At 39.9% G+C, this 27,178-nt stretch overlaps 2 protein-coding genes across 11 annotated transcripts in view; both read left to right on the forward strand.

Annotated features, from left to right (window-relative positions):
* The window catches only part of HAVCR2 (hepatitis A virus cellular receptor 2), a 30,719-nt gene extending 16,924 nt beyond the window's left edge, over window positions 1-13,795 (forward strand). For 2 of the 4 annotated variants that reach the window (XM_045036328.1, XM_003981347.4), the window contains 6 exons: window positions 174-512; window positions 1,416-1,499; window positions 5,211-5,251; window positions 6,968-7,094; window positions 10,654-10,690; window positions 12,572-13,795. In XM_045036328.1, coding sequence (XP_044892263.1) covers window positions 174-512; window positions 1,416-1,499; window positions 5,211-5,251; window positions 6,968-7,094; window positions 10,654-10,690; window positions 12,572-12,731 — 788 coding nt within the window. In that variant the 3' untranslated portion in view covers window positions 12,732-13,795. The remainder of the gene's footprint in view (window positions 1-173; window positions 513-1,415; window positions 1,500-5,210; window positions 5,252-6,967; window positions 7,095-10,653; window positions 10,691-12,571) is intronic. The other 2 variants (XM_045036331.1, XM_045036337.1) reach the window with 2 other exon arrangements.
* Window positions 13,796-13,984: 189 nt separating this feature from the next.
* Window positions 13,985-27,178, forward strand: part of HAVCR1 (hepatitis A virus cellular receptor 1) — a 37,229-nt gene continuing 24,035 nt past the window's right edge. For 2 of the 7 annotated variants that reach the window (XM_045060529.1, XM_045060737.1), the window contains exon 1: window positions 26,281-26,399. In XM_045060529.1, the coding sequence (XP_044916464.1) occupies window positions 26,343-26,399 (57 nt within the window). In that variant the 5' untranslated portion in view covers window positions 26,281-26,342. Of the gene's footprint in view, window positions 14,186-24,588; window positions 24,743-26,280; window positions 26,400-27,178 lie in introns of those variants that run through there. The other 5 variants (XM_045059040.1, XM_045059311.1, XM_045060203.1 and 2 more) reach the window with 5 other exon arrangements.

The raw sequence follows: 27,178 nt of genomic DNA on the forward strand, positions 1-27,178 counted from the left end.
TAGTGATTCTGATGCTCGTCAAGACTGACAATCATTGTCATAATGGATCATCTTCCAAACAGGACAGCAGGACTGGTTTCCTTTTTATTCTGTATGGCATTACTTGCAGTTTTCTTGAAATGGACCAGCCTCACTCATTGCCTGGATCTTGCTCTCTTTACTTCTTTCTTCAGGGTCTTTGGAAGAGGAATACATAGTTGAAGTGGGTCAGAATGCTGTTCTGCCCTGCACCTACTCTCCAGCCACTCCTGAGAATCTTGTGCCTGTCTGCTGGGGCAAGGGATCCTGTCCTATGTTTGAATGTCATAGTATGGTGCTCAGCACAGATGGAAGGAACTTGAAATATCAGACATCCAACAGGTACCAGCTAAAGAGGAATTTCCACAAAGGAGATGTGTCCTTGACTATAGAGAATGTGACTCTAGCTGACAGTGGGACCTATTGCTGCCGGATTCAATTCCCAGGCCTAATGAATGATAAAAAATCAAACCTGGAGTTGGTCATCAAACCAGGTGAGTGGACCTTTGCATGTCTTCTTTATGAATAAAACTCACCTGCAGGTAATTAAATATACTGATTGGTCTCACTTCTGATCTCCCCGATTATAGCCCTAGGAGTGGGTCCCTAAGACCTAAAGTTTAACAGGCTCCACTGACAATGCCCAGCCACATTTAATTCCCTTCCTCTATTTTCAAACTCAGGGACAGGATCTGTAGAATGGGAGGAAAGGCCTAGATCAGTGGTTAAGAACCTGATTGCTCATTAGATTACCTGGAAAGCTTTTTAACACTTACATCTTCTTGGTCCCCACCCACAAACCAGAGAAATCCGCATTTCCGGAGGTAGAGCCCGAGTTCTGGGATTTTACGAAGTCTGCCTTAGATGATTCTCCTCCCTGTGCAGCCAGGATTGAGAACCACTGGACTGTGTATGTGTGGGGTGGGTAGTGGCGGGGTACATGTGTTTGTACATTTTAAGATTTATACAGCATAGTGTGTGGCTGATGAAGCTCAGTTTAAATCCAACTTTGCCTCTTACTAGCTGTGTAATCTTGGGCAAGTTATTTAAGGTCTGTGGCCTCCTGTTCTATAAAACATGGCAATTCCTACCACACAGGCCATTGGAAGGATTTTATGAAGTGTTTTATAAAAAGCATTTAGCATGGCCATTTGTGTGGCTATTAGTTCTATTATTAACAACTAGACTGTGATGACGATGGCCGTAACAGACCTCTGCCCAACATGTGAAGAGTCTCATACACTCTCAGTGAACACGTCCTGGTAGGTTTGGCAGTTGGGCATGTGCCTTTCTTCATTTGTTGTGTTTCATATTTTTTTCTGCTGCCCCTTTGATTCCCCGAAACAAGCTCTCTGCTCTCAGAGAAGTCTCATCCTTATATTGGTTTCTGACATTAGCCAAGGTCACCCCTGCTCGGCCTACACACAGAGACTTCGGTACAGCCTTTCCAAGGATGCTCACCACCAAGGGATATGGCTCAGGTAATTATACAAGTGGTGTAGGAGGAAGCCTTCTGGCATTTTCTGAGTTCGGAGGATTTTGAATATGGGAAAGAGATGAGAAATGGGTTTGAGTGGAGGTGTGAATGTTCCTGTGCACCTGAGATATTGTGTTTGGTGAGAGGGGTGGTGGGGACAAACCTGTGTTGGGAAAAAGGAGCACTGAGCTAGGATTTGGTATTAGTCACAAGTAGCCCTGTGACCTGGGCTGAAGCCTTTCACTTCCCTGGACCTCGCCTTCCTGTTCTGTTCAAGGAGAGGGTTCAGAATCTTTGGATTTTGCAACCTAGTAAAATTCCCACTCCCTCCCCCTAAAAAAAGAATTTTGGTAATATATGTATTTTGCCAAATAAGGAAAAAATTGCATTATTATCCATTATTGCAATTATAAAAGACATGTTTTAAAATTAAATACATTTATTCTAATGAAAAACTCATTACATTGCCATTATTTTCCAATTGACTCCCAGAATGGGGATGTTTTGTTATGAATCCATCCCAGTCCATGTTTGGGGTTGGATTAGGTGATTTCAAGGATCTCTTCTTACTGGAATGAAGCCCATCATCTTCCCTCAATTCCAACCTCAGAAGGAGCAGCTATATTCTTTAATTCAACAAGGACTTTTCCATGATGCTCTGGAAGAGAAGATAGGATCAAAAGAGCAGACCTCAGGTCACACTGAGCAGGGAGATTAATCTTAAATGTCTCCTGTCAAAGTCCTGGTCTCTCTTATACTCTCTGGAGCTTAGTCTTCCATTCAGTAAGATGAGGGTAATAACAGGTAAGTCCCATATCTTAATCTCATAAATCTCCTAAATCCCACCTTATGAAATTTAACTAAGAAAGGGTGTCTCAAGTGCTTAGCCCAGTATTTGATCATACTATGTACTCAGTACACATTGGTTATTGTCCTTAATGTTACCAATAAGATCTGGAGGCAGAATGCGATTGTGGTTAAGCACATCAGCAATAGATAGGTAGAATGGGTTCAAATATCAGCTCTTCCCGCTAGCTTTGTGAGCTCAAGGTAAAATTGCTCAAACTTTGTGAGGCTCAATTTCCTTACCTCTATGTCGAGGGTAATCTACTGCGTAAGATTGTTCTAAAGATTGAGTGTGACAATGGTTGTAAAGTGCTCAGTGTAGTACCTGACCCACACAAAGCACCCAAATACTGGTTATTATTGTAAGTAGTAACCTTAGCTCTCTAGTGGTTTAATTTTTGGTAGTTGTTTAGTGATTGGTAGATAATATCTCTTATGCAATTAGTGAGGAAATTAAATATGGTGGGAACAGATGGTAGCCCTCATTGTGGCCTAAGCAAGTCATACCAGATATTTATTGTATGCCCACATTCCCATCCTGTGCTACCAATGCTGTTTATAACATCACCACCAAGTGCACATTCACTGTATACCCACATACCTTCCTCACGAGGCAGTATATTTCCTCAGAGTTGTCTATATCCTAAACAAGTCTTTTTCTCTTTAGTTTTTACTTGTTAGTTCCTTCCCTTTAGGGCAACAAAGATGGGGGCATTTCTTGCATTGGGAATATAGGCACAGTACCTACAACCTCTTTAGTGTGGAATGTGGGTACATTTCATATGTTTGCTATAAAAGTGGAATGGAACCTTAACAAGTAAGAATTCAAGAATCATGGAACCTATCTTGAACACAAAACAATGTAATGTCTCTTCCACCTGAAGGATGCAGGACAGGGTCACAGTGAATCCTCAGCTCTGGAGATAGACTTGGCCTAAATCTCAGGTTTGTCAATGAATAGTTGTGCGATTTTAGGCAAAGTACCTCTCTGAGAATCAGGTTTTTCATCTGAAGAATGGAAAAATAATAGTACCTACTTATTGTGGTGAAGATTAAAAGCTGTTGGGCAAATAAAGTACTAAGCACCATGTCTGGCATATAATATGTACTAGATGGTAACTACAAATTCATAAACTTTTAAGACTCTCACGTGCCACCCTGTTGCTACCTTCACTCCAGCCAAGTCTTGGGTTCTTTGGGAAAATCAAAGCAACTTTTTCCAACTGTCCCACTCACTTGGTTGATGGTTATCTATGTGAAAATAATCTGTGACAATCTATAAAATGGAGTGCTGTTGGGTCATTTTCACTGTAAATCGAAATTTAAAAAAAAAGAGAAGTCAGTCTTATCATTTAGGCCAAGAAAAATAATTACAGGGAAGCAGAAACTGGATTTACATTAGAAAATCTTGTGTGTGGTTAAGATTCATGTTTACTTAGTAGTTCCACCAATGTGGTTTTTATTCTTTAAATTCCTTTTTGGGTAATAAGAGCAAAGGTAAGTGGAAGACAATCTCTTTTACTTCCTCTTTTTTAAAAATAATTTTAGGCTGAGAATAGTAAAATGTTAATATTAAAATCATGGTGTGTTGGGATGCCTGGGTGGCTCAGTTGGTTAACCGTCTGACTTCGGCTCAGGCTTGAGTCTTGCATCAGGCTCTGTGCTGACAGCTCAGAGCTTGGAGCCTGCTTTGGATTCTGTGTCTCCCTGTCTCTCTCTGCCCCTCCCCTGTTCATGTCCTGTCTCTCTTTGTCTCTCAAAAAATAAAACAAAATGTTAAAAAAAGAAATTAAAAAAAAAATCATTGTTAAAGCAGGAGTCCTGCCTTAAAGGATTTAGATTTTTAGGCTTCCAGAAAGTGGCCATGACATTTAAGAAGTTTCAGAGCCTCTGACTCAGCCAGATAAATGAGTAGGCATCCTTAATTTTCCCAAAGCTAACCATCTATTGATTTTTAGAAAGCAGCATCTGTGAGGTCAGGGCTTGTGCCCATGCTGTTCGCGGCTGTATACCCTGGGCCTGGCACAGAGAAGGGGTGTAGTACATGTTCATCAAATGGATAAGCAGGTAAAGAAATGAATGAGTAAAAAGGAAAGAAGGTGAGATGGCACCTGGGCAATGTGACCACTTGGTAGTGACAATGCAAAAGTAAAGGTTGTTGAAAGGGACATCGTTCAGAGTGTCTTGTTTAAAGCCATGCAGACCTAAATCGAAAGGCCATTTCTGTTATTCACTAATCTCTGTGACCCTGGGTAAGTCCCCTAACTTCCTAATTCTCAGCTTCTTCATCTGCGAAATGGGGCTAATAGTCTCTACTTTAGGATAGTTGTTTTGAATGCTAAATGAGATACTTCGTTCAAAGAATTTAGCACCATGTCAGCTCATGGTAAATTATAGCTATAGTTATTATTACTTTCATTTTTAGGCAATGAAATACCCCGTCTCCCTCTTAATGAGTAAATGTTAAACTTTTTTAAGAAAATTAACTTTTGTTATCTTTCAAAGTCTCATTACAATATAATGCCTGGTTGAGTGTTATCAATGTTGTTGGCAATTTGCTGCCCTCTTTGGGGTGCTGTGGACACAACAAACCACTATTCAACAGAGGTTTTCCTGGCAGAGGTCTCCAGTTCATAGAACATAAGTAGTCAGGTTCGTTATCTGGATAAAAAAAAATGGTCATCCGTATCAAATCGTTGATTTGTAAGTGTTTAGAAAATTTTGTTGGTCTCACAATTACTTATTGTGAAGAGTATAAAGTAGGATTAATTTCAAATATGATTCTAGGCATCTTTAAGAGTTTTTAAAACTCAGATAAAAGAAAACGTTCTTGACTATTCTATCAGCTGTTTTTTTCTCTTTATGGCAGAGACACGGACACTGGAAGCCCTCCATGATAAAAATCAAACTGTAAGTGACATGGACATGTGTGTGCGTGCATGCATGTGTGTGTGGGTGCGCGCGTGCTAACCTCATATTCAACTCAGAGGAAAGAAAGTTTGGCTTTAGTCTTCATTCTTGTTTGCTCCTCGCCTTTGGAGAAAACATGCCTCACTCTCCATTAGCCTCAGAGCCCTCCGCTGTAACATGTTGATGAGGGCCACTTCTAGCCATCTAAGGACAGAATGAGGGGGTAAGTGTAAAGTGCCTAGCACATAGTAAGTGCTGGAAAACAAAAACACAAAACCACTAGCTTCTTGTTTCTCTACTCATATTTCACAACTGCGAACCGCTGTGGAGGGTTCAAAGACCCTCCATATCCCTGGAATATATTTCTTCTCGCTTGCATGGTAACCCTGATGAGAAAGATTGTGTAAATTTATTTATGTCTGACAAGACACTAGTCAGGAGTATTTGAAGTCAACAATGTATATATCGAAGTATAAACAAATCAATATTTTAATTAACCACAATTTTAGTGTCCCCCACTTTCTCAGAGCAAAAGGGAATCCCCTAGATATCAAGCTTATAGTAGTGACTTAAAAATTCTCGGGGTGCCTGGGTGGCGCAGTCAGTTAAGCGTCCGACTTCAGCCAGGTCACGATCTCACGGTCCGTGAGTTCGAGCCCCGCGTCGGGCTCTGGGCTGATGGCTCGGAGCCTGGAGCCTGTTTCCGATTCTGTGTCTCCCTCTCTCTCTGCCCCTCCCTCGTTCATGCTCTGTCTCTCTCTGTCCCAAAAATAAATTAAAAAAAAAACGTGGAAAAAAAAATTAAAAAAAAATTCTTTGAGGATGTATACAGGAGTCTGCATTCATTTGATGAAGTCCCCTACTTGTGTGTTCACAACCAAGGCTCAGCACTTTGTGTTTGTCCCTGCCCATCTTTGTGACCAAAGACTGACTCTAAGTACCTCTGTATATCCATAGTATTTAATGCACAGTACCTTGCATATAGCACTCCTGTAGTAAAAGTTGATTGAATAAGTGGAAAATTTAATTTCTTTGACTTCTTTGTTTTAAAATTATTTATCATTGTTGCTTTTAAAGGGAGAATATGGACTAAAATTTTGAAAGCAGAAGAATGTTATGGCTTTCAGTTAAAAAATAAAATTAATAAAACTAATTAGAGAAATAGCCACAATACATATCACCACGTAAGCAATGATTGCATTTACTGCATACAAGGCCCTGTGCTAGGCATTTTGTATTTCTTGTTACTTCATTTTCCTAAGAACTCTCCAAGATGATGGCAGAGCTGGGATTTGAACCCAGGACTGTCTGGCTGCAAAGGCCTGGCCCTTGAATCAGTTTTTCTGTGAAGGTGGGGGCTTCTCTGCAAGACACCAAGTTTAAACCACTCTGAAACTCCCTGGAACACCAGGGGACCTTGGATGAACAGGGTTCCACCCTAAAACCTATTTATGTTTGTGGGGGAGGGGAGTCCATTTATTAAGAGTTCCTTGTCCCCCCCCACCCACATTGTAGAAGCAGCACATTTTATTCCCTTGCTAAGTTTAAGGATTATGCTGATCCCGTTCTTTGGGTGGTTTGAGGCTTGTCTAGAAGGAGATAGATCATGCACGGTCTCAAGGTCCCTGCACTCCTCTGGTGCCATACGTCACGAGACTAGCTGAGCACACAACTGATTTCTGCCCATCTGCTGCAATTCTGTTTGTGTTTCCATAGCAAATGCCCACATTGGCTAACGCACTACAAGACTCTGCTGTGACCACCAGAATAGGCATCTACATTGGAGTGGGGATCTCTGCTGGGCTGACTCTCATTCTTATCATTGCTGCTTTAATTCTCACATGTAAGTTGGTTGATGTTGCAACTCTCTCCCTCTGATAAGGAACTGTTAAAATAGGAACCAACACAAACCTAGATACAAATGTAAGTTTGTATTTATACCTGAAGGCGATTAAACTGAGTACCCTGTGGTCCTTCCAAACCTAACAATAATAATAGCTAATTTTTATGCAATGCTTTACCATGTAATATGCAGGCCTGGTGCTAAACGTTTTACGTACATTTTATCGTCACCATCTCATGTGGTAGGTAGTATTTATCACCGTTTTATAGTGCAAGAAACTATAGCTACTAGAAAGTGAGCCTCTTTCCCAAGGTTTCAGAATCCATAAGAGGCAAAGCTGGAATTGAAATTCAAGCAGACTGATTCTAGCACCTGTTCTCTTACCTTTCATTAAGAAAATAAACTTCTTGGGGCGCCTGGGTGGCGCAGTCGGTTAAGCGTCCGACTTCAGCCAGGTCACGATCTCGCGGTCCGTGAGTTCGAGCCCCGCGTCAGGCTCTGGGCTGATGGCTCAGAGCCTGGAGCCTGTTTCCGATTCTGTGTCTCCCTCTCTCTCTGGCCCTCCCCCGTTCATGCTCTGTCTCTCTCTGTCCCAAAAATAAGTAAACGTTGAAAAAAAATTAAAAAAAAAAAAAAAGAAAATAAACTTCTTTAATTCATGAATTAAGTTTATTAGGAAGTGCGACAACAGAAAGTAATTTCTTTCTGTGCGTTTTTCTATCTTATTTGTTTCTCAGGCACAGGTCTTTAGAGAGAGGGCTGGCAAGTCCTTTTACCAATGGGTCATGGCCAGGATTGCAGCATTTGTATTTTGCTCTATCATGACACTCAGCACACACATTGTTTTCTAAGTTATTTTTATTAAAAAAATCTTTTTGAAGTATGATTCATATATAATAGCTGCATATTTGAAGTACATTCAACTTGATGAGTTTCAGTAGATGATTATGCATGGGAAACCATCACTATAATCAAGACCCAAACATCGTCATCACCCCAAAAGCTTTGCACACTTTTATACTTGTGATATATTCTCTTCTCTTTGAGGACAGAGGCCAAGACCTTATACCCCAGGGCTTAGTACATTCTAGCAACCCTTCCTACTAATACTTAAAACATGGACTGCATATAGGGTGACCAACCACCCCAGATTTTCCCAGGACTGAAGGGGCCTTAGGATGTGATCCTGCCAATGCTAAAACTGGGACAGTCCAGGGAAAACCAGGATGAATTGGTCACCCTAATTGTGCGACTTAAAGCTGCTGAGTGCTTTATGGGCATTAAATCTTCATGATTACCTTAATGAGAAAGATACTAATATTATTCTAATTTACCAAATAGAGAATAAACATGCTGGCCAGAGCCACACAGTTATTAGATACAGAATTTGAAAGCAGGACTCTCTGATTCCTTACCATTATGCTATCCTCGGTAAATGGATTGTTCACGGAAAGAAACTACCCCAGCCACACTTACCTGGGTTTGCACAGAGGCAGTAGTGGAGTTTGTGAATTGATCACATGAATGCAAAGTCTACAGGTTGAAAAAGAGCAATGCTAGTACTCACTAGCCTTTCAAGTTCTGCCATGCCATTTCAGCTGGTGCAAAGAGGCTTGAAGTGAAGATAATGAATGGGAGAAGTTTGACACTTTATACACACATATGTATTACTCCAAAAACATGGCTACTTCGAAGGACAGATAGGAAAGTCCTGTTTGATTTGTGGTCTACAGGTTGCTAGACAAAATCTTATGACCAAGGTGACAGGTTTTTAAGTCATGACATCAAAGCCATAAATTGGTAGCAATACAACCAGCAATCCCGTATCTTTCTAGGGCACTCTCTGAGATGAGCGAGCATACCTCAGTACCACTCAAACCCCTCTCATTTCTCACTCAACTGATGAAGTATAAAAGACCTGTTCCATCTCCTTAGACTTAGCTAAGACTTAATTCTCCTTTTACCCCTTTCTCTAGAATTATCTACCTCTCCCTTTCAATTCATTCTATTCTCATCAGCATAAAAATATGTTCTAACTCACAAATTCCTCTTTAGCTACTCCCACTTCTGTTTTCACAGCCATATTTCTCAGATGAATTTTTCCTACTTTGTACCTCCTGAACTCTTCAGCCCATCATCTAGCTTCCATCCCTTAAGCACCATGGAGATAGTTTTAGTCAAGCTCACTGACAACCTCCATTTTGCTAAATCCAATAGACACTTCTGTCTTCATTGTAGTCAATCTTTCGGCAATATTTAATCATATTAACTCTCACTCATTCTAGATAGTATTCCTTCTCTTGGCTTCTAAAACACCACTCTCCTACTTCATTGGCCATCCATTTTCAGTCATTTTTGTTATTTCCTCTTCTGCTTGACCTTTAGATATTCCTATTCCTCAGGGCTGGCCCTTTCCCTTTCTCCATACCCTCTAGGTGATGGTGTCTATTTCCATAGGTTTAAATGTCATCTTTAATTCCCCCCTCCAACTCTGAATGTTTGTCCTGTTGATACCGCCACTTAGATGCCTTCCACATTTAACATGTCCCAAATGGAGGTCTAGAGTCTATATTCCACCTTCCCAGAACACAGCCTCTGCCTCTCTGGTCTTTCTCATTATAACGTTTCACTACCATCCATCTGGTTGTTTAAGCCAGAATGCCGTAGGCCATCCTAGAATCCTGTTTCCTCCTAACATAAAATCCAATTTTAATTCCTTCAGACTTTCTCCAAAATATATGTAAAATACATTCATTATTCTGAATCTCTTTTGATCACCACCTTACTGTGATGTGAGGCATCATGATCTCTACTTAACTTCATTTTTTAAATACCTGCTTTTAATCTATTCCCCACATAGGAGTTAGAGTGATCTTCTTAAAACCCAGTCAGCTCATATTTCTGTCCTCCAATGATTTCTTATAGGAATAAGAGTAAGATTCTTATTTTATAGAATAATATCCAAAATCTAGATTATGACTTAAAAGGCCTTAGAGGAGCTATCCCAGCCTACCTCTCAGAACTTATCTTGGGCTACTTTCTTATTTCAGCCATATTTTCAGTTTCAGGAAGCCATACTCATCATTACCAGGGATTCTCTTTGCCTGAATTCTTCCCCTGCTTGTTCACTTGGCTGACTCATTTTCTTTATTTTCAGAACTGAGCTTAAAGGTTACCCCTCCTGAGAGTTTTTTCCTGACCTTCTCAGTCATCTGTTACAGTGCATTGTTGGTTCCACAATTAGAAATTATTATTTTCAATGCCCCCCCCTCACTAGAACACAAGCTTTCAGAAGTCAGGGCTCACAATTCACCTTTGCATTCCCAGTGCCTACCAGATGCTCCATGTATTTCCTGAATGTGAAAAATGTATCTTTATTGCTTTCTAGAAGAGTCCATGTAACAGTCCAAGACACACATTGATAGTTTGATTTAATTCAGTCCAAGGGGAGACCAGATTTTCTTAAACAATCCTTGCCTTCAGTGAGTTCATTTTATTTTCTAACTCATTTGTTTTATGAGAGCAGTTTTAATGGACTTTTCTTCCACATTTTACCTAGGGTATTCTTATAGCAAAGAGAAGTTACAGAATTCAAGGTAAGAGTAATGGGTAGGGTAGGGGAAGGTGGGAATCTTGGAGGCCCCTATTCTAATATGGCTTTGCTCTTAGAAGCCTGGCCCTGGGATTTAAACTTGTACTTCCTTCTTACCTTAGATGTATGTAATGCCAATTAAACACACTGCTCTGTTTTACTTACTGATTTCTCTAGCTTCATTGACTAAAGTTAAGGTATAGAATTCATCTCCCTATTGATAGGAAATGCTTATTTGTATATTAATGGTTCTTGGTTTTTTTTTTTTTTTTTTTTTTTTTTTTTTTTTTTTTTTCAATGAACTGACCCTTCTAGTGATTGATCTACATCCAGGCTCTGGGTTGAGCTTTGGGTTACAAAAGTGAGCAAGAAACCCAGACTCTACTTTCAGGGCTTTTATAGCTCAGCCCAGGCGTTCTTAACTTGGGTTGCCTACTAGAATCACCTAGGGCACTTGAACATACTGTTGCCAACCCCAGAGCAAATACATTAGCATCTTTGAGGATGAGACCTAAGTATAGGTGTTTTTCTGAAAGTTTTCCAGGTGATTCTAATATGCAAACAGGGTTGAGATCTACTGGTCTATTATACTGCAGTCTCGGTATCTGTTTTTGACTGTATACATATGCGTACATATACACACATGCACACCTCCCCATTCCAAATATATGAAGCTTATATAGCGTGTACTAGAATTTAGTGATATTTGGCACATGGGTAGAATGCAATACATTTCAAGAAAAAAAATGACTCATCCCTTTGAATTATATCTAAACCATGAGTGATTTTAGGTAAATATAGATAGTGTATCAATTAAGACAAAATACTCTGCAGTAAAAAAGAGCCAAATAAAGCCAAATAAAACAATTTAATTATCAATGGCTTTTGATCATCTGTGCCAGGATCTGTTATTAGAACTGAAACTTGAAATGTGATATTACCCATGGGTGATATTTACATGCATTAATTCATTATTTGGTGAAATTAGTTGGTTAATGTTCATCCCTACTTATAAAGGTAAGCTCTGTAGAACGTTAGGAAGTTGTTGCCACATTAACAACTATATACCCTGATACAGTATGTGATGCTTAGTAGACACCTACACATCTGATGATTGAATGAATAAATGTTCCTTACAGCAGCCCTGTAAAATAGAATGTTCATTATTCCCATTTTACAGATGAGGACCCTGAGACACAAAGTTTGCTAATACACAGCCTTTATGGGATTTTTGTGTATTGTCTACTGCTGCATTTCTTGCTTCATAGCACAGTGTGTACACACTAAAAATTTCTTGACTGAGTAAATGAAAACAAACAAACAAACAAAAACCCAACCACTCGATTTATCCAAGGTCATATGGCTGGTAAGTGACAGACAGAATTCAAACTCAAGTCTGATTGGATCCATAAAATATTTCCTTTTTTTTTTTTTCTTTTTGAAACTGTTCAAGTCCACAGAAGAATTGAAGTTATAGTACAACAACAACAAAACGCTTCAACCAAACTCATGGTTTGAGATTTGGACCTGCTTGCTTTGTTTGTTTCTCTATTTACAGAGAACGTTTCTTCTGAACTATTTGTAAGGACATTTCAGACATCTTCCCCCTTCACCTAAACACTTCAGTCTGTACCTCCTTCCAACGCGATGCCATTTTTATACTTAGGAAAATTAAGATTAATTCAAAGGAATTCAAATTTCCTCAACTGTTCCACAAATTGTTTTACTGCTATTTTATGGCTTTTTTTTTTTTTTCCTAGTTAGGACCTGATCAAGGATCATGTACTATATTTGGTTGTTGTCTCTTCAGCAAAGCCTCTTATCTTAACTCTATTCTGTGCTGCCCAGGAAATGCTTAACTCAATTGTAACATTTATTTCCACAGCCTGGTCACTTTGGCCAATGTCGCTCCCTCAGGGTTAGCAAATACAGTAGCAGAAGGAATGCACTCGGAGGAAAACATCTATATCATTGAGGAGAACATATATGAAATGGAAGATCCGTATGAATACTACTGCTATGTCAGCAGCGAGCAACTATCCTGACAACCCAGAGGTCTAACCCTTTAACCCTGCCAGATCCCACTACTTCATTTTTGAGCATGGTATCATTGTGAAAACTATGAAATGTGTCAGCTGATTGGTTTTAGAGGCCCTGTCCATGGCCACCAAGCAGAGTTTTTACATTTCGGGAGATAATTAGCTCACATAGGGATGGAACTGTGTCCTACACTGTATTTAGGTACAACATCACCTCTGTATTTCAGCCAGTGGGGCTACCCAATTCAGAGCATGCTAATTGGGGCATTAGAGTTCAAATGGGCTTTTATATAGAGTAGGAATTTTTTTTTTTAATGTTTATTCACTTTTGAGAGAGAGACAGAGACAGAGACAGAGGACAAATGGGGGAGGGGCAGAGAGATTGAGAGACACAGGATCTGAAATAGGCTCCAGACTGTAAGCTGTCAGCACACAGCCCGATGAGGTGTTCAAGCCCACAGACTGTGAGATCATGACCTGAGCCAAATTTGGATGCTTAACTGAGCTACCCACGCACCCCTGGGCTAGGAATTCTTAATATGTGGTCCCAAGAATTCCAGGAAATTCAGTCACATGATGTATCCACAGAGCTACTGAAAATATAGGGAAAATTATGTGTTAAGATATGTGCATGTCTTTTTGGTACAGAAAGTCTAAAGGGGCCACTGAGTTTCAAAGAGTTCTGTGACCCATAAAAAGTTTAGAAGCTATTAGAGGAGGAGTAGATGGTCTCGAAGGTTCTCTCTGAGTCTCAAGACTTATGCTTCTTTGAATATTGATTGTTTCCCAGTAAGTGCTGCTGCACAGCTCTCCTTTGCCAGTTAAGTAGACTGCCTAGCAAGTCCTGTGGTGTGAAGGAGCTCCTAGAGAAAAAGGAAGTGTGCTCCGTGTGTTGCCAAGTTTTGCTTGGGGTGCACTCAAAAGGAAATATCTCTGACCAACTTCTCCATTCATGGAGAGAACTGGAGCTATGTTTTTCATAGAAGAAGCAGTGACTTGTACACAAACTCTGTTTCCTGGTGGAAAGAAAGCACAGGGCTCCAGCAATCTATATTTATCGGCATCAAATCCTGTGATGGAAAGGCTGTGGTCCCTAAACTTCATTTCCAAGGTGGTGGTGACTAAGTTTGTCTTCTCTTACTCATTGCCTGCCCAGTGCCTGGCCCGGCTCTCCCACATAATAGAAATGTACTAAATGCCTTTGGAACGAAAAACATAAGCAGAAAGGCAGTCTTCTGGAAAGACTTTTCCATTGCAGAACTTAGAGCTCTTCTTGGAGAACTCACAGACACTCCTAAGCTCTCAAATCTGTTCTAGTTCAAAGTGGTGTTTGCTTCTTAGCTCAGGCCTTTGAAAGTCTGTTACTCTCTTGTCTGTGTCCCCCTTTCTGCTGAGCCTCCTCAGTATATAAAGAATCAATGAGAAGGACCTGTTGCTGCCTGAAAACTACCCTTCCCCAGGTAATAACTAAATCGCTGTGATGCTGTATGCAGAAAATGTTGGTCACCAAGGATGTAAGCAGCCTGTTTATTTCCAGGAGTCTCTGGCAGTTTTGTTGTGTGAATTATAATGTTTGGGCTGCATTTAGATAGTTTTGGGAATCACTGGATTTCTACTGGGAGATATATAAGGGAGATCATTTCATAAAATTATAGGGAGCAACTCTCATACAAGATGAAGAATTAACTGTAACTGTTTTAAAGTTATGAAATTCTAGAGGGAAAGGACTTCAGACACATTTGAACCATATCACTGGTTCCCACCACCACACCCCTCCTGGAAAGAGATTCTTATCCTATTATTTAAAAATCTTTAAACGATGGTATGTATACAGGATGATTATTGCAACGGTGTTTGTAGGGGACTTTTTATGTCAATTGGGGAATAGTTGATTATTGTAATCTCAACACACTGGTGCATTTAAGTGGTTTCACTTAAGAATTAAGTGGTTTCATCATTGAGCTGTTTTGCTAATTCAATGAATATTTAAGTGCTTACTATGTGTCAGGTACTCTCGTGCTGAGACCATAGAGAGAGACCAAACAGACATATCCCTGACCCTGTAGAACTTGTAGTTCATCTGACAGTAAGGAGGATTCATTCCATTCATTCAGTTGGCAAACATTTATTGGCACCTACTATGTGCCAGGTACTGTTCTAGTCCCTAAAAACAGCAGTGAGTTAAACAGACGAAATCCTGATTCTCGTGTAGCGTATGTTACTTACTTGTCAGAGAAGAATGCCATATTGCTAAGTAAAAAAAAAAAAAAAAAGTTCTAGAATAGTATATATTGTTGATGCTAATGTTTTCTTTTGCCTTAAAAAATCTAGAAGAATATTCCAAAATCAATATGGCTATCCCACAGGGGCAAATGGTCATGAGGCAGACTTCCACTTTTTCCTTTTATGTGCTTGTAAAATTGTTTGAATTATTTCCTTTTATAATAAAAAAATTAGATTTAAACATTATAGCAATGTTTTTCTGTCTGCCCTCCTCATCATAGAAAGAAATGGAGACTAGGATAAGCTAAATTCAAGGTCAAGGCTGGCAGTAAGCCAGGACTGGAACCCTGGTTGTCAGAGTGGGATCTATTCTACACCAGTTATTTGGAAGGGGGAAGGTGGCAGAATGGGGAACAGAAATCTTCAAGGCTGCTCCAAAGGGCCCAGGAGGTCAATGGGTAACTTAATTAAAAACAATGTAATAAGACTGAACATGTGGCTTGCTCTTAGAAGCATCTTAGGATTTTTTTCTCCATAGCTCTTCCATAAGAGACCCCAGGACAAAAGGGGGCTCCCTGATCATTTTAGACTGAAAAAGTAAGGTCTTTCCATGTTTTGTCTGCATCACTTCTAGATTTGGAATTCCCAAGGCAGAAATTCCAAACAGTTCAATCCCTCATTAGTTGATTTTCGGGTACCCCCCTCATGCCTATTCGTATTTTTCATTTCTCATTTAAGTATAAATTCAAAAACTTAAGCTGAACACAATTTTGTCTCCATTTTTTATTCAGAAAGTTTAGATCCTTCTGGAGAAAAGTATAGAGAGATGCCCCAGAGCTGCAGTGTTTAAGATTTTTCCACCACCTTTTTGTGGGACTCAGTTGCTAAGTGGGGAAAAAGAGAGGGGCCTCTGGACCATTTGGCTGAAAAGTTCTCAAGCCTGAGGAGGGCTCAGATTTTAGCCCATCTGCAGTGGAAAATTTGTGCAAAGGAGCAGTATGAGTCAGAAATGTTTCAGGCTTGTAGATCCTCTGTGTCTTTTTCTCAGTAATGGTGACTACAATGATAAAGGTCATTCCAAGTCACTCATTTACTCATGGTAGTGATTATCTTTTGTGAATTCTTGTTTGAATTCCTTCTGCTTATGTGAGTCTCCTTTTCCAGAGAAAGCAGTGAGGCTTTTTTTTTTTTATGATTGTTTAAGCTATTTATGTATGGTGGTGGTGGTAATGGGACGTCTGTCTAAATGTGCACATTATTTTAATGTAATTGTTTTGTGGGTGGGTCACTTTTGGAAAATATTTCATTATAGTTTTATATTCTGTACTTGCAACCTGTTTTATGGTAAGTTGATATGTCGTCCTTTGTAATTTCTACATTTTGTATTCATACTTTTTCATTCATTTAAACCTAGTTCATGTAAAATAGAAATACTTCTTACTCCAATGCAGTGTTTACCTTATTTTTGTCAGCTCTGAAATATCCATATTCTATATATCTATATCTGATCTGTTTTAAATTTTACTTGTGGTTGTGGTTTCATTTGCCATTACTGGCCCATTGCATGCTGAGTTTAGTTCTTGTTCAGAAAACACTTCAGTAAAAAGTAACAAATGTATAACAAATGTAAAAAGTAAAAAAATGTATAACAAATGTATAACAAATGTATAAATAAAAACAAATTCCAACAAACTGTTGGAAGATTATTTCCAACAGTTTGGTTATATTGCAACAAATAGATTGTATATTATAATATATGTAACTATATTATAATACAGATTTTTGATTCATTTCTCTATCCCAAAGTTCACCACTATGTCTTAGCAAAAATCTCTTGAACTTAGTATTAGCTGAATCTAAGGGTTGAAGTAGGAATTCAAGGGGGAGGGAGCTTTAAAATCTGCTCACTGTCTAGGTTTCCAGAAGGTTCTTGGGGGAGCAGTGCTTTTCATCATTCTCTCCAGCAACCTCCAACTTCAACAGAAATTCCTATTATGTAAACGGCAGCCAAATAGCTTGTAATCACCATGGGAAAAAAGCATTACCTGAACTAAATGGAATCTTAGGTAAAAACTAAGACATATGACAGCTATCCTAGCTGCCTTACTTGAAGCAAATGAGTTTACGAGGGGCACTCTGGCTGGGACATACAATTTGGAGCTAATTACCTTACAGTATATTGAGACTAAGTAAGAATCTCTATGAAGCAGAAGACACACATCTTGTTAGATTGCTTTTTTCCATTATTATTGTTATTATTATTAATGTTTATTATTTATTTCAGAGAGAGAGACAGACAGACAGACAGAGTGTGAGCAGGGGAGGGGCAGAGAGAGAGAGGGAGACACAGAATCCGAAGCAGGCTCCAGGCTCTGAGCTGTCAGCACAGAGCCTGACGCAGGGCTCGAACTCACAAACTGCGAGATTATGACCTGAGCCAAAGTCAGACACTCAACTGACTGAGCCACTCAGGCACCTGATGTTTATTCATTTTTGAGAGAGAAAGAGACAGAGTGTGAGTGGGGAAGGGGCAAAGAGAGAGGAGACACAGAATGTGAAACAGGCTCCAGGTTCTGAGCTGTCATCACAGAGTCCCACACGGGTCTTGAACTCATGAACTGTGAGATCATGACCTGAGCTGACGTCAGATGTTTAACTAATTGAGCCACCCAGGCACCCCTATTATTTTTTTTTAATGTTTATTTTTGAGAGAAAGAGACAGACAGAGCATGAGTGGGGGAAGGGCAGAGAGAGAGACACACATAGAATCCGAAGCAGGCTCCAGGCTCTGAGCTGTCAGCACAGAGCCAGATGTGGGGCTTCAACTCACAAAGGGTGAGATCATGACCTGAGCCAAAGTTGGACGCTCAACTGACTGAGCCACCCAGGCGCCCCTCCCTTATTATTGTTTTTTATCTTTTTATTTTGAAATACTTTAAGATTTACAGAAAAACTGCAACGATAATACAGGGTTCCTGTAGTCACCAGTTTCTGCTAATGTTAACAACTTACATAACCATGGTACGTTTGTCCAGACCAAGACATTAACATGGTAAAATACTGTTAACTACAGACTTTGCTTGTTATTCAGTTATTGATTTTTACTATTTGAAGTTAAATTCTTTTTGAAAAATATAATAGAGTTTAGGTTAAAGGTGAATGTCCCTATTCCCTGTCCTCCTTATCCAAATTTCTCCCCAATCTCATTCCCCAGGAATAATCAGTGTTTTTGCTTCATTCTTTTCCACCAGCACCATCTAGTAGAAATGCAATGAAAGATATACAGGTAATTTAAAATTTTCTACTAGCCACATTTACAAAATAAGAAGAAACAGGTGAAATTAATTTTTAATAGATTTTTTTAAGCCCAGTCATTTAAAGTATTGTCATTTTAATGTAGAATAAATATAAACATGATTAATGAGTTCCTTCCCCCCCCCCCCCACCATTTTATGCTTCAAAATCTAGTGAGTGTTTTATATTTAGAGCACATCTCAATTCTGACTAGTCACATTTTAAGTGCTCTTTAGCCACATGTGGCCAGTATCTACAGTACTGGTACAGGTCTGGACCATTTCCTATTCTCTCTCATACACACACCAAGACGTACATTGTAATTTAGTTTTCCCACTATTCGTAGAAGGCCATCTGTCCATGTCAGATTACATGGGACAACAACGTTCACTTAGATAACTGAGTAGTATTAAGTAGAACACATGTGCATAATCTATTAAATCACTTCCCTATGCATCTATATTTAGGGCCTTTTTTTTTTTTTCCATTTCAAACAAGGCTGCAAGGAACATTCTTCATACAAAAACCTATGTGTATTTATGCAGTTTCAAGGCATAGAATTCTAGATATGGAATTGTAGGATCAAAAGATGTGGTTGTGTTTCAAGTATTATGATTATATTTTTAAATAGATATGCCAGTCATCACATTGCTAAATGTATATTATCTTTCTCAAGGCAGTCATTTTAGAAAACTATTTACTCCAACAACGTTCCTTTATCTCAAAGTAATTTTTGTTTTTTTGGAATTTGACTTAAGAACCAGTTTAAGCTAAAAATACATAGGTCATGTGACTCTCATAGGCCTTGCTCCTTTGTAATCACAGTTGTTATTTATTTACTCATTAATTCCCTTCCTTCCTTCCTCCCTCCCTCCCTCCCTCCCTTCCTTCCTTCCTTCCTTCCATCCATGCACCCACTCGTCCATCTAAGGAATACCCTCCTATTGGTACCCCCCATTTCACTTTTGCTCTCCTCAGAATCCATTCTCCTTACACAGCAGCCAAAGCAGTTTCTTTTTCTTTTTTAAAGTCATCAACCAGGTTCAATTGCTTTGTTATTTAAAACTTTTCAACAACTTCCCACGGGACTGGATTTTGTCTGACTTCCCCAACGTTTTCTTATTCACTCTATTTCAGCCATGCTGCTCTCCTTTCTGATTCCAGAACAAATTAAGTTCTTCCTGGTTCTGGTACCTTTTTCGATGGAGCTGATCTGTCTGTTTGGGGTATTCTCGCAGACCATTTGCAGAGCTGACTTTTTAATTTTTTGTGGGTTAAGTGTCATGAGTGTCCCTGACCACCCACTCTGAAGTACCAACCTGCCTAGCTTTAGTCGAGTATATTTCCTGCATAGTTTATTTGAGTTGGAAATTCTATTTATTTGCTTTTATTTCCATGTGATTTTCCTTCTCCAATACCCAACTATAAAGTACTCTACTCTTCATTTCATATCCCAGATGCCTAGTACAATACTTGGCTCAGAGTGGATACTAAATAAGAATTTGTCGACTGACAGACTGAATATATGCCTGTTATATGCAAACTCAAGCCATGATACAGGTACCATAGAAACACAGATTTGTAAGTATTTTTCCATCAGGAAAGCCTCATAGCCAAGCAACTGACTACAATAAAAGATAGTAAGCATATAGTAGACCTGCATACTAGATTCCAAATAGTACAGAAAAGCATTTTTTGGTGCTGTCTTCGTTTGTTTCCTCTTTGCTGGGAATACTATTCCTTGTCTTTGTCGCTTCCTTAATTTAACTCTATAAAATTCTAAATGACTCTCATAGAATAAAGATGGCCTGGCACATGGCAGGTGCTCAATAAATATTAATTGGGTGAATGCATGAAGTGGTACAGGTGTCATAGAGTCTAACAGCAGACCCCCAACTAAACACATAGTGACTTGATGTATTTTTTATTTTGCAGAAAAAAGCATGTGCCTTACAGTATAATAAGCACTTTCATATTAATTAAAACATTATTTCATAATCGGCCATCTTTCTAGGTGCTTGGTGATGTCTGAATGTGGCTTGAGGCAAGTTCAGCTACTTTTTTTTTTTTCCATCTGGGATTAGGAAAAAGGTGGTTGTAATTAGGTTGTGAAAAATATAGCAGAATGTACAAGACCTCTGCTTTTGTAAGAACATGTTGTTTGAGGACTTGCCTGGTTTTCTTATTTTTTTCTTTAGTTAAAACATTTTACATACATTATATAAACAGTACATGGTACATTCTTGTTTTAAGATACTGAAATGATACAAACATATTCTTAAACTGAAAGGCCCCCTTGCCTCTGCTTGTCCCCCTACCAGAGAGGACATTCTGAAGGTGTTGGATGGGTATTCCCAACCCCTTTGCCATGACTTTGCCATGTAGATACGCATGCATGCAAGTTTGTTGTTGTCATTTTATCATGGGGATTTTACAAAATGGGTTTCTATAAAATAGATTGTTGTGTAAATTTTTTTTTCATTTAGCATTTCTTGGAAACAGTTCCCAACAAAATTTTGACACTCTCTCAAAGTATATCATTAATAAGCAGAGGGTTTTATCGACACTGTTTAAAGTCTCAATCCCCACCACCAACGCAGTGCCTGCCAAGGGTTTTGATCGAACTCAGTGTATATTTTATCTCAGTGCTACCAGCACACACAGGCAGTTTAACCAGGTGTGCAAGTCGTGCAATAGTCTTGGTTTGGGAGAATAGAATCCTTTAGAAAACTACCCTAACCCTATCTGATAAAAGCCCAATGCCATCAAGTGTCTTTGACTCCCCTTCTTTCCTAAATGGATGTGGATGAAATGTATCACAATCATGTGATAATGAAGAAAGTTACAGGTTAAAACTGAAAAGTTTTAATCCAAAAACACATCTGTGATGCCATTGTTTTTAAGTAGGCAACCTTGTTTTAGTTTCAGGGGGAAAAGAAAAGGACCCATAGTCTCTTAATTTCTTGGGGAAACATTCTGCTTTATACAAATAGTGCCCTCTAGCTGTGTGAGCCGGGGCTTGGCTTGCATCCAGCTTTCTGACATCCTTGTCATACACAACTTTAAAACTCTGGGTCTCAATCGACATGTAATTATAAATTCTACTGGAGCATAGTATAGCTCTACCACTTTCTTATTAAAGGTGACAGCTTGTCTTCCTAAACTTCCAAGGGCAGAGATTGCAGATTTGCTTTATGTGATTCGAATGTTCCATGTTTAGCATGGGGTACTCAATAAAGACTTGGTGAGATAACATTTGTTGAGTGATAAGAATAGTAGAGTAGGTGAAGCTGGCTTTCACTTCTGCATCTGTCCTGAGTGACGTGTACAGGTCCCACACTCTTCCTCTTTTTCTTCTTTGCTTTATTTCTCTATAAATTGAGAGGTTTGGCCCCTGTTTAAGGTCCCATCATGTGTAAGCAGTATCAAAGTCTATATGACTTTTCAGGCTTGGAGCCTTACCTAAAATCAAGATCTGTGCTGAATCTTTTATTTTTATTTTTTAATGTTTATGTATTTCTGAGAGAGAGAGAGAGAGAGAGAAAGCAGGGAAAGAGCAGAGAGAGAGGGAGACACAGAATCTGAAGCAGGCTCCAGGCTGTGAGCTGTCAGCACAGAGCCCAATGTGGGGCTCAAATTCATGAACCATGAGATCATGACCTGAGCTGAAGTCAGATGCTTAAATGACTGAGCCACCTAGGTGCCCCTGTGATGAATCTTTTAAAAACATCCCAGCAGAGAACAAAAACAGCTGAGTTCCAGCTCACTAACATCTCCTTATAATCTATTTCAGTTAGTAAATAGACCAAATCCAGCAAAAAAGATTGTCAGACTGGAGAAGTTTGACTTTCAAAGAGACCTGCCACTATTCTTAATGTAAGGGTGTGGCAAAGAGATGAATGGATGCTGGGAGAATGTTGTCTGTACCCATAAAAACCTTTGAGGGAGGATTAGTAACAACATCAGGGGAGCTGGAAAACTACCTCTTAACTTGTCTGAATGTAAGTCCTCTAGAAACCAGAAGTATCACATGGGGTATTAGGACAGTGATGACTGAGCCAACAGGAATTAGGGGAAACTTGCATAAAACTGGACAAATATTTGGAGCTTTGGGGAGGTAGATTCTTAGTTAAATAGGATCATGGACTTGTATGTCTGAGTTGTTTACACATTTCCTGCACAATGTCAGCCAGAAAAAGAGTGTACCTTTGGAGGAAGCCATATTTATTTAAGCTTGTTTGAAAACTGTGTGACCTTAGAGTCAACACATATTTTTGCCGAGCCTCTCCTTGTCTGTGAAATGGATATGATATGATATTATGAAAATGGGAGTATGTGTGTCTAGAGCATTGTTATGTTAAGCCTTTGGCTTCTTGACTTCTGTGATTTGTAAAATAAAAATACTTGTAAATTGTAAAAGATAACTAGTTGTGTAAGTGTAATGTTCATAAAGGAGGAGCTTAGTATTGGCTTCGGACTTTTGCAGGTTTCGTGATGGTCTCTCCTGGGATTATGGGGCACCTGGCTGGCTCTGTTGGTAGAGTACGCAACTCTTAATCTTGGGGTTGCAAGTTTGACCCCCATGTTGGGTGTGATATTACTTAAAAATAAAAAAGAAGTTATTGGGGTTACAAAGGTTAGCAGGTAAAAATGGTTTAATTTGGTTGGGGTTTTGTGAGGCTTGGGGTGGAAGGGTGTGCTCACTTGGAGAAGGGGGGGAAGGTGGAGAAGGTGGGCAGTTTTCAGAGTCTGGACTTTGGCATTGGGAAGCCATTGAATACTTTTATGGTAGAAGAGATACTTGATTAGATTATTTTTTGAAATATTTATTTTTTATTTTGAAAGAGAGAGAGCATGCACAAACAAGGGAGGGGCAGAAATAGGGAGAAAGAGAGGATCCCAAGCAGACTCCACCCTGTCAAGCACAGGGGTGGACATTGTGCTCTATCCCATGAACGATGAGATCAGGACCTGAGCCGAAATCAAGAGCTGGACGCTCAACCAACTGAGCGACCCAGCCCCTGATTAGGTTATTTAGAGAGAGATGTGGGAGGAGATTAAAAAAAAAAAAAAAAAAGGCCATACTCCACTGTGGAGTCTCCTATTCCTCCCCCGTAGCCTGTGCCTGCAGGTATCTGGAGAATAGCACCAGCCTCTTGGGCTGCTCTCACTTTCATGACCCCTACCTTCAGTGGCACTTTAATGCTGCCTGATGGTCCTACGTTAGTCCCATTTTCTCTTGCTGATGTGCTCCCCTGGTCATGTCTAAAACAAAATCCCCTAATTAGGCACTGGATTTTATTCCTCCATTACTCCACAAATCTTTCCTCTCTTAAATCAATTTTTATTTCTCCTCTGGATCATCTCCGGATCATACAAACATACTGCTATTTTGATCATCTTAAAAAATCTTTCTCTTGACCCTACTCTCCAACTCCATTTCCCATTTATTTTTCCCTATAAAACTCCTTTGAAGAGTGCCTGTCTCCAATTTCTCTCTTGATTTTCCCTTTCTTTGTAAACATTTCTTTCTGAAGTGTAATGTACATAGGGAAAGTAAATAATCACTTAAGTACTCTTCACCACAACTGCTTTTGTCAAGGTCATTAGGTTGAACAGTCCTTTAGACAAATCTCATTCCTTGCCTTTGCAACATTTGATTCATGATGATCGCCTCTTCAGTGGACAAATTTGTTTTACGTGACTTCCAGAATCCCATTTACTTTTTTCTTTTCCTCTTACCTCCTTGGTCTGCTTCTGTTTGTGTGCTGGCATCTCTTCTATTTCAACCATCTGTGGGATGCCCCTGAGCCTAGTCCTTAGCCACAAGCATTCCTTTTGATTGAATATCTCTAGGTTCATGATTTGAAAATACCATTTCTATACCAGTGACTCCCAAATATTTATCTTTGTTTTAAAATTTTTTTAAATGTTTATTCATTTGTGAGAGACAGAGAGAGAGAGAGAGACAGACTGACAGACAGAGCACAAGCAGGGGAAGAGCAGAGAGAGAGGAAGACACAGAATCTGAAACAGGCTCTAGGCTCCGAGCTGTTAGCATAGATCCCGATGCGGGGTTCGAACCCACCATCCATGAGATCATGACGGGAGCTGAAGTCAGACGCTTAACTGACTGAGCCACCCCGGCACCCCCAAATACTTATCTTTATTCTAGATCTCTCTCCTAAACTTCAACAGCCTCCACCTGAAACCCAACACTTTCAAAATCCAGACTATTTCCTCCCAAATCTGTGTCACATGCAGCTTCCCTATCTCAGGTGGTGGCACTTCCAGTTCTTCCAGTTGTTTCAGGCCAAAATCCCCTGGAGTCATGTTTAAGCTCCTGCACCTCATATCCTGTAGAAAATACTGGTTGCTCTACTGTGTAAACATCCAGAGCCTGAACTGCCCACTATCATCCCTTCCCGTCTTCTGACATACTGCACTCCTGACAGGTCTTCATGCTTCTCAACCCAGCAACTACAGAGTCCTTATCAAAGGTAAGCCTGGTCTTGTCACTTCTATGCACCTACAGTGGTGCTCCTTCTCGGGTAGAGTACGCAGCTGGGAATTCATGTCTGGTCCCTGAACAGTGTTGCCCATTGAACCTTAACCCTCAACTTGAGATGTATCTTTCAAGGGGTCACAAATTTGGCACTAAAGAGTAGTGATTCATGGAGGTTATGTAGGTCAAATTAAACAAACAAACAAACAAACAAACAAACCACTATGCTGTTTGGGAGCCTTTAGGACACAATAGAGGCTGTCATAGGAGATGGACTTGCTAGAAAATTCAGTCCTACAAAATTATACTTAATCAACATCTCAGAGCCTTGGTTTTATGTCCCTGTTCTGGCTCTTGCTCATTATTTATTCCACTTAAAACACCCTCTGCTCCTTCCCCCATTTTCCAATGATGAATCTCACATGTCACTTTTTTTTTTTATTTTTTTTTCAACGTTTATTTATTTTTGGGACAGAGAGAGACAGAGCATGAACGGGGGAGGGGCAGAGAGAGAGGGAGACATAGAATCGGAAACAGGCTCCAGGCTCTGAGCCATCAGCCCAGAGCCTGACACGGGGCTCGAACTCCAGGACCGCGAGATCGTGACCTGGCTGAAGTCGGACGCTTAACCGACTGCACCACCCAGGCGCCCCTCACATGTCACTTTTTTAAGGGATTTTTCTGTCACTCCCTGCATCACCTCCCCACCCTCCCCTGTCAATGAATGATCTCCCTCCATACCTTCATGCTTCCATTACTTTATTTAATCAATGCTAATTGGCTCCCTGTGGGGGGCTGGGCCCCGGTGCCAGGCTGAGACCGGGTAGAGCAACGTTCCCTGTTGACTCAAGCCAACCCGGTGGTTCCCCCTCCCATTCCCCCACTTTCAAGGGCATACGAAAGCCTTGTCAAGGCTGAAAAAGTTAATTCCTGAAGGCTGTGGTCTGCAGGTGTTGGCAGTAATGCTACCTCCCTTTTTCTTACCTCCCTTTTTCTACCCCGAGTCAGATAGAAACAAACATGGGAACTGTGTTTTGCTAGCAATCTATCAACAAGGTCTTGTGACCCGTTCACAAGGTTCACAAGGTATACAGAACTAAATGTTTTGGCTGGCAGTGATCATGTGAAACCTGTTTATTCTTAGAATGACCCGATCCATAAGAGTCTTATATTATAAAAGATTGTGTATAGCAACAATAAAGCCGTCACTTGGGCCATCAGCCCAGGGGACCCTCCTGTTCCCAAACTTTCTCTTCTCTCTTTTTTTCTTGCATTCCCCTACCCTCAGGACCCTGACCTCGGTGTTTGTCGCGTGGGTCACGACACTCCCTTTCAATGTTTCAGGAGTATAACAGAAAAAAATGGAGGAGCTCTATCTTAGAGGAGTTTATGGTCTAGAATTGAGTACTTTTCAAGACCATAGCCATGTGTGGCTATTTAAATTTAAGTTAATTAAATAAAATTAAGTTAATTATTTTTAACTTCTAAGTTGTACTAGTTGCATTTCAAGTGCTCAGTAGTCAGATGTGACTAACAGCTACTATATTGCACAACATCCATATGCTATAATAACTCCGTCATCATGGAAAGTTCTAATGAACAGTACAAGGGAAAGGAAGGATGGACAATGCACACACATCAAGGGCAACAAGGTAAGAAATGCTGCACAGAGAACTGAAATAGTGTAATAGAGTGATGGGTTGGCTACTTTAGACAGAGGGACCAGAAGAATGTCTGAGAAGGTGACAGTTAAACAAGGGCCCAAAAGACAAAGAGAAATCTGAAACTCGTGGGGTAAAGGAATGGAGATCTAGGCAGAGGGTATCACTAGGGAAAAAGTCCTAATATGGGGATACATTTGAAAGAACCCCAAATGGCTGGAGCCCCGTGGCAGGGGAGAGAGACATAGAAGAAATTTGAGAGGTAGGCAGGATACAGATAACTGGGGGGGATTTTGTAAATCTGGGTAAGACATTAGGGTGTTTTCTTGCTTTTTGTTGTTTTCTGAGAGAGCCGTGGGAACATCGTAAGGGGAAGAGTGACACAATCTGATTATATATTTACCAATTACATCATTCTGCCTGATTTTATTAGTTGCTTACTTACCTGTCTCTCCACCTGATTGCACAATCCTGGGTTTTTTCATTCTTAGTATATTAAGTCATGCGTCATTAGCCTCAATATATTGATAGCAAATGTGGTATGATTGAATTAAATTAGAAAAATCCTTATCATTGACCTTCTGGGCTTTGACTAAGTCTCGGAGTATAACGAAGCTAGTCATAAAATATTTTGCCTCCCAAATAAATATAAGGCACGACCTACTTCTTTGTGAAGCATTTCAGAATGTGTTCCCCCACTTTTGCTGGTGGTCAACGTGGGGTCAATAGTGTTCCCTTTAAATGGAGAATAAGAGGAGGATGGGAATCCA

This window comes from Felis catus, chromosome A1 (genome assembly GCF_018350175.1).
Source record: "Felis catus isolate Fca126 chromosome A1, F.catus_Fca126_mat1.0, whole genome shotgun sequence".
In the NCBI taxonomy this organism is placed as follows: domain Eukaryota; kingdom Metazoa; phylum Chordata; class Mammalia; order Carnivora; family Felidae; genus Felis; species Felis catus.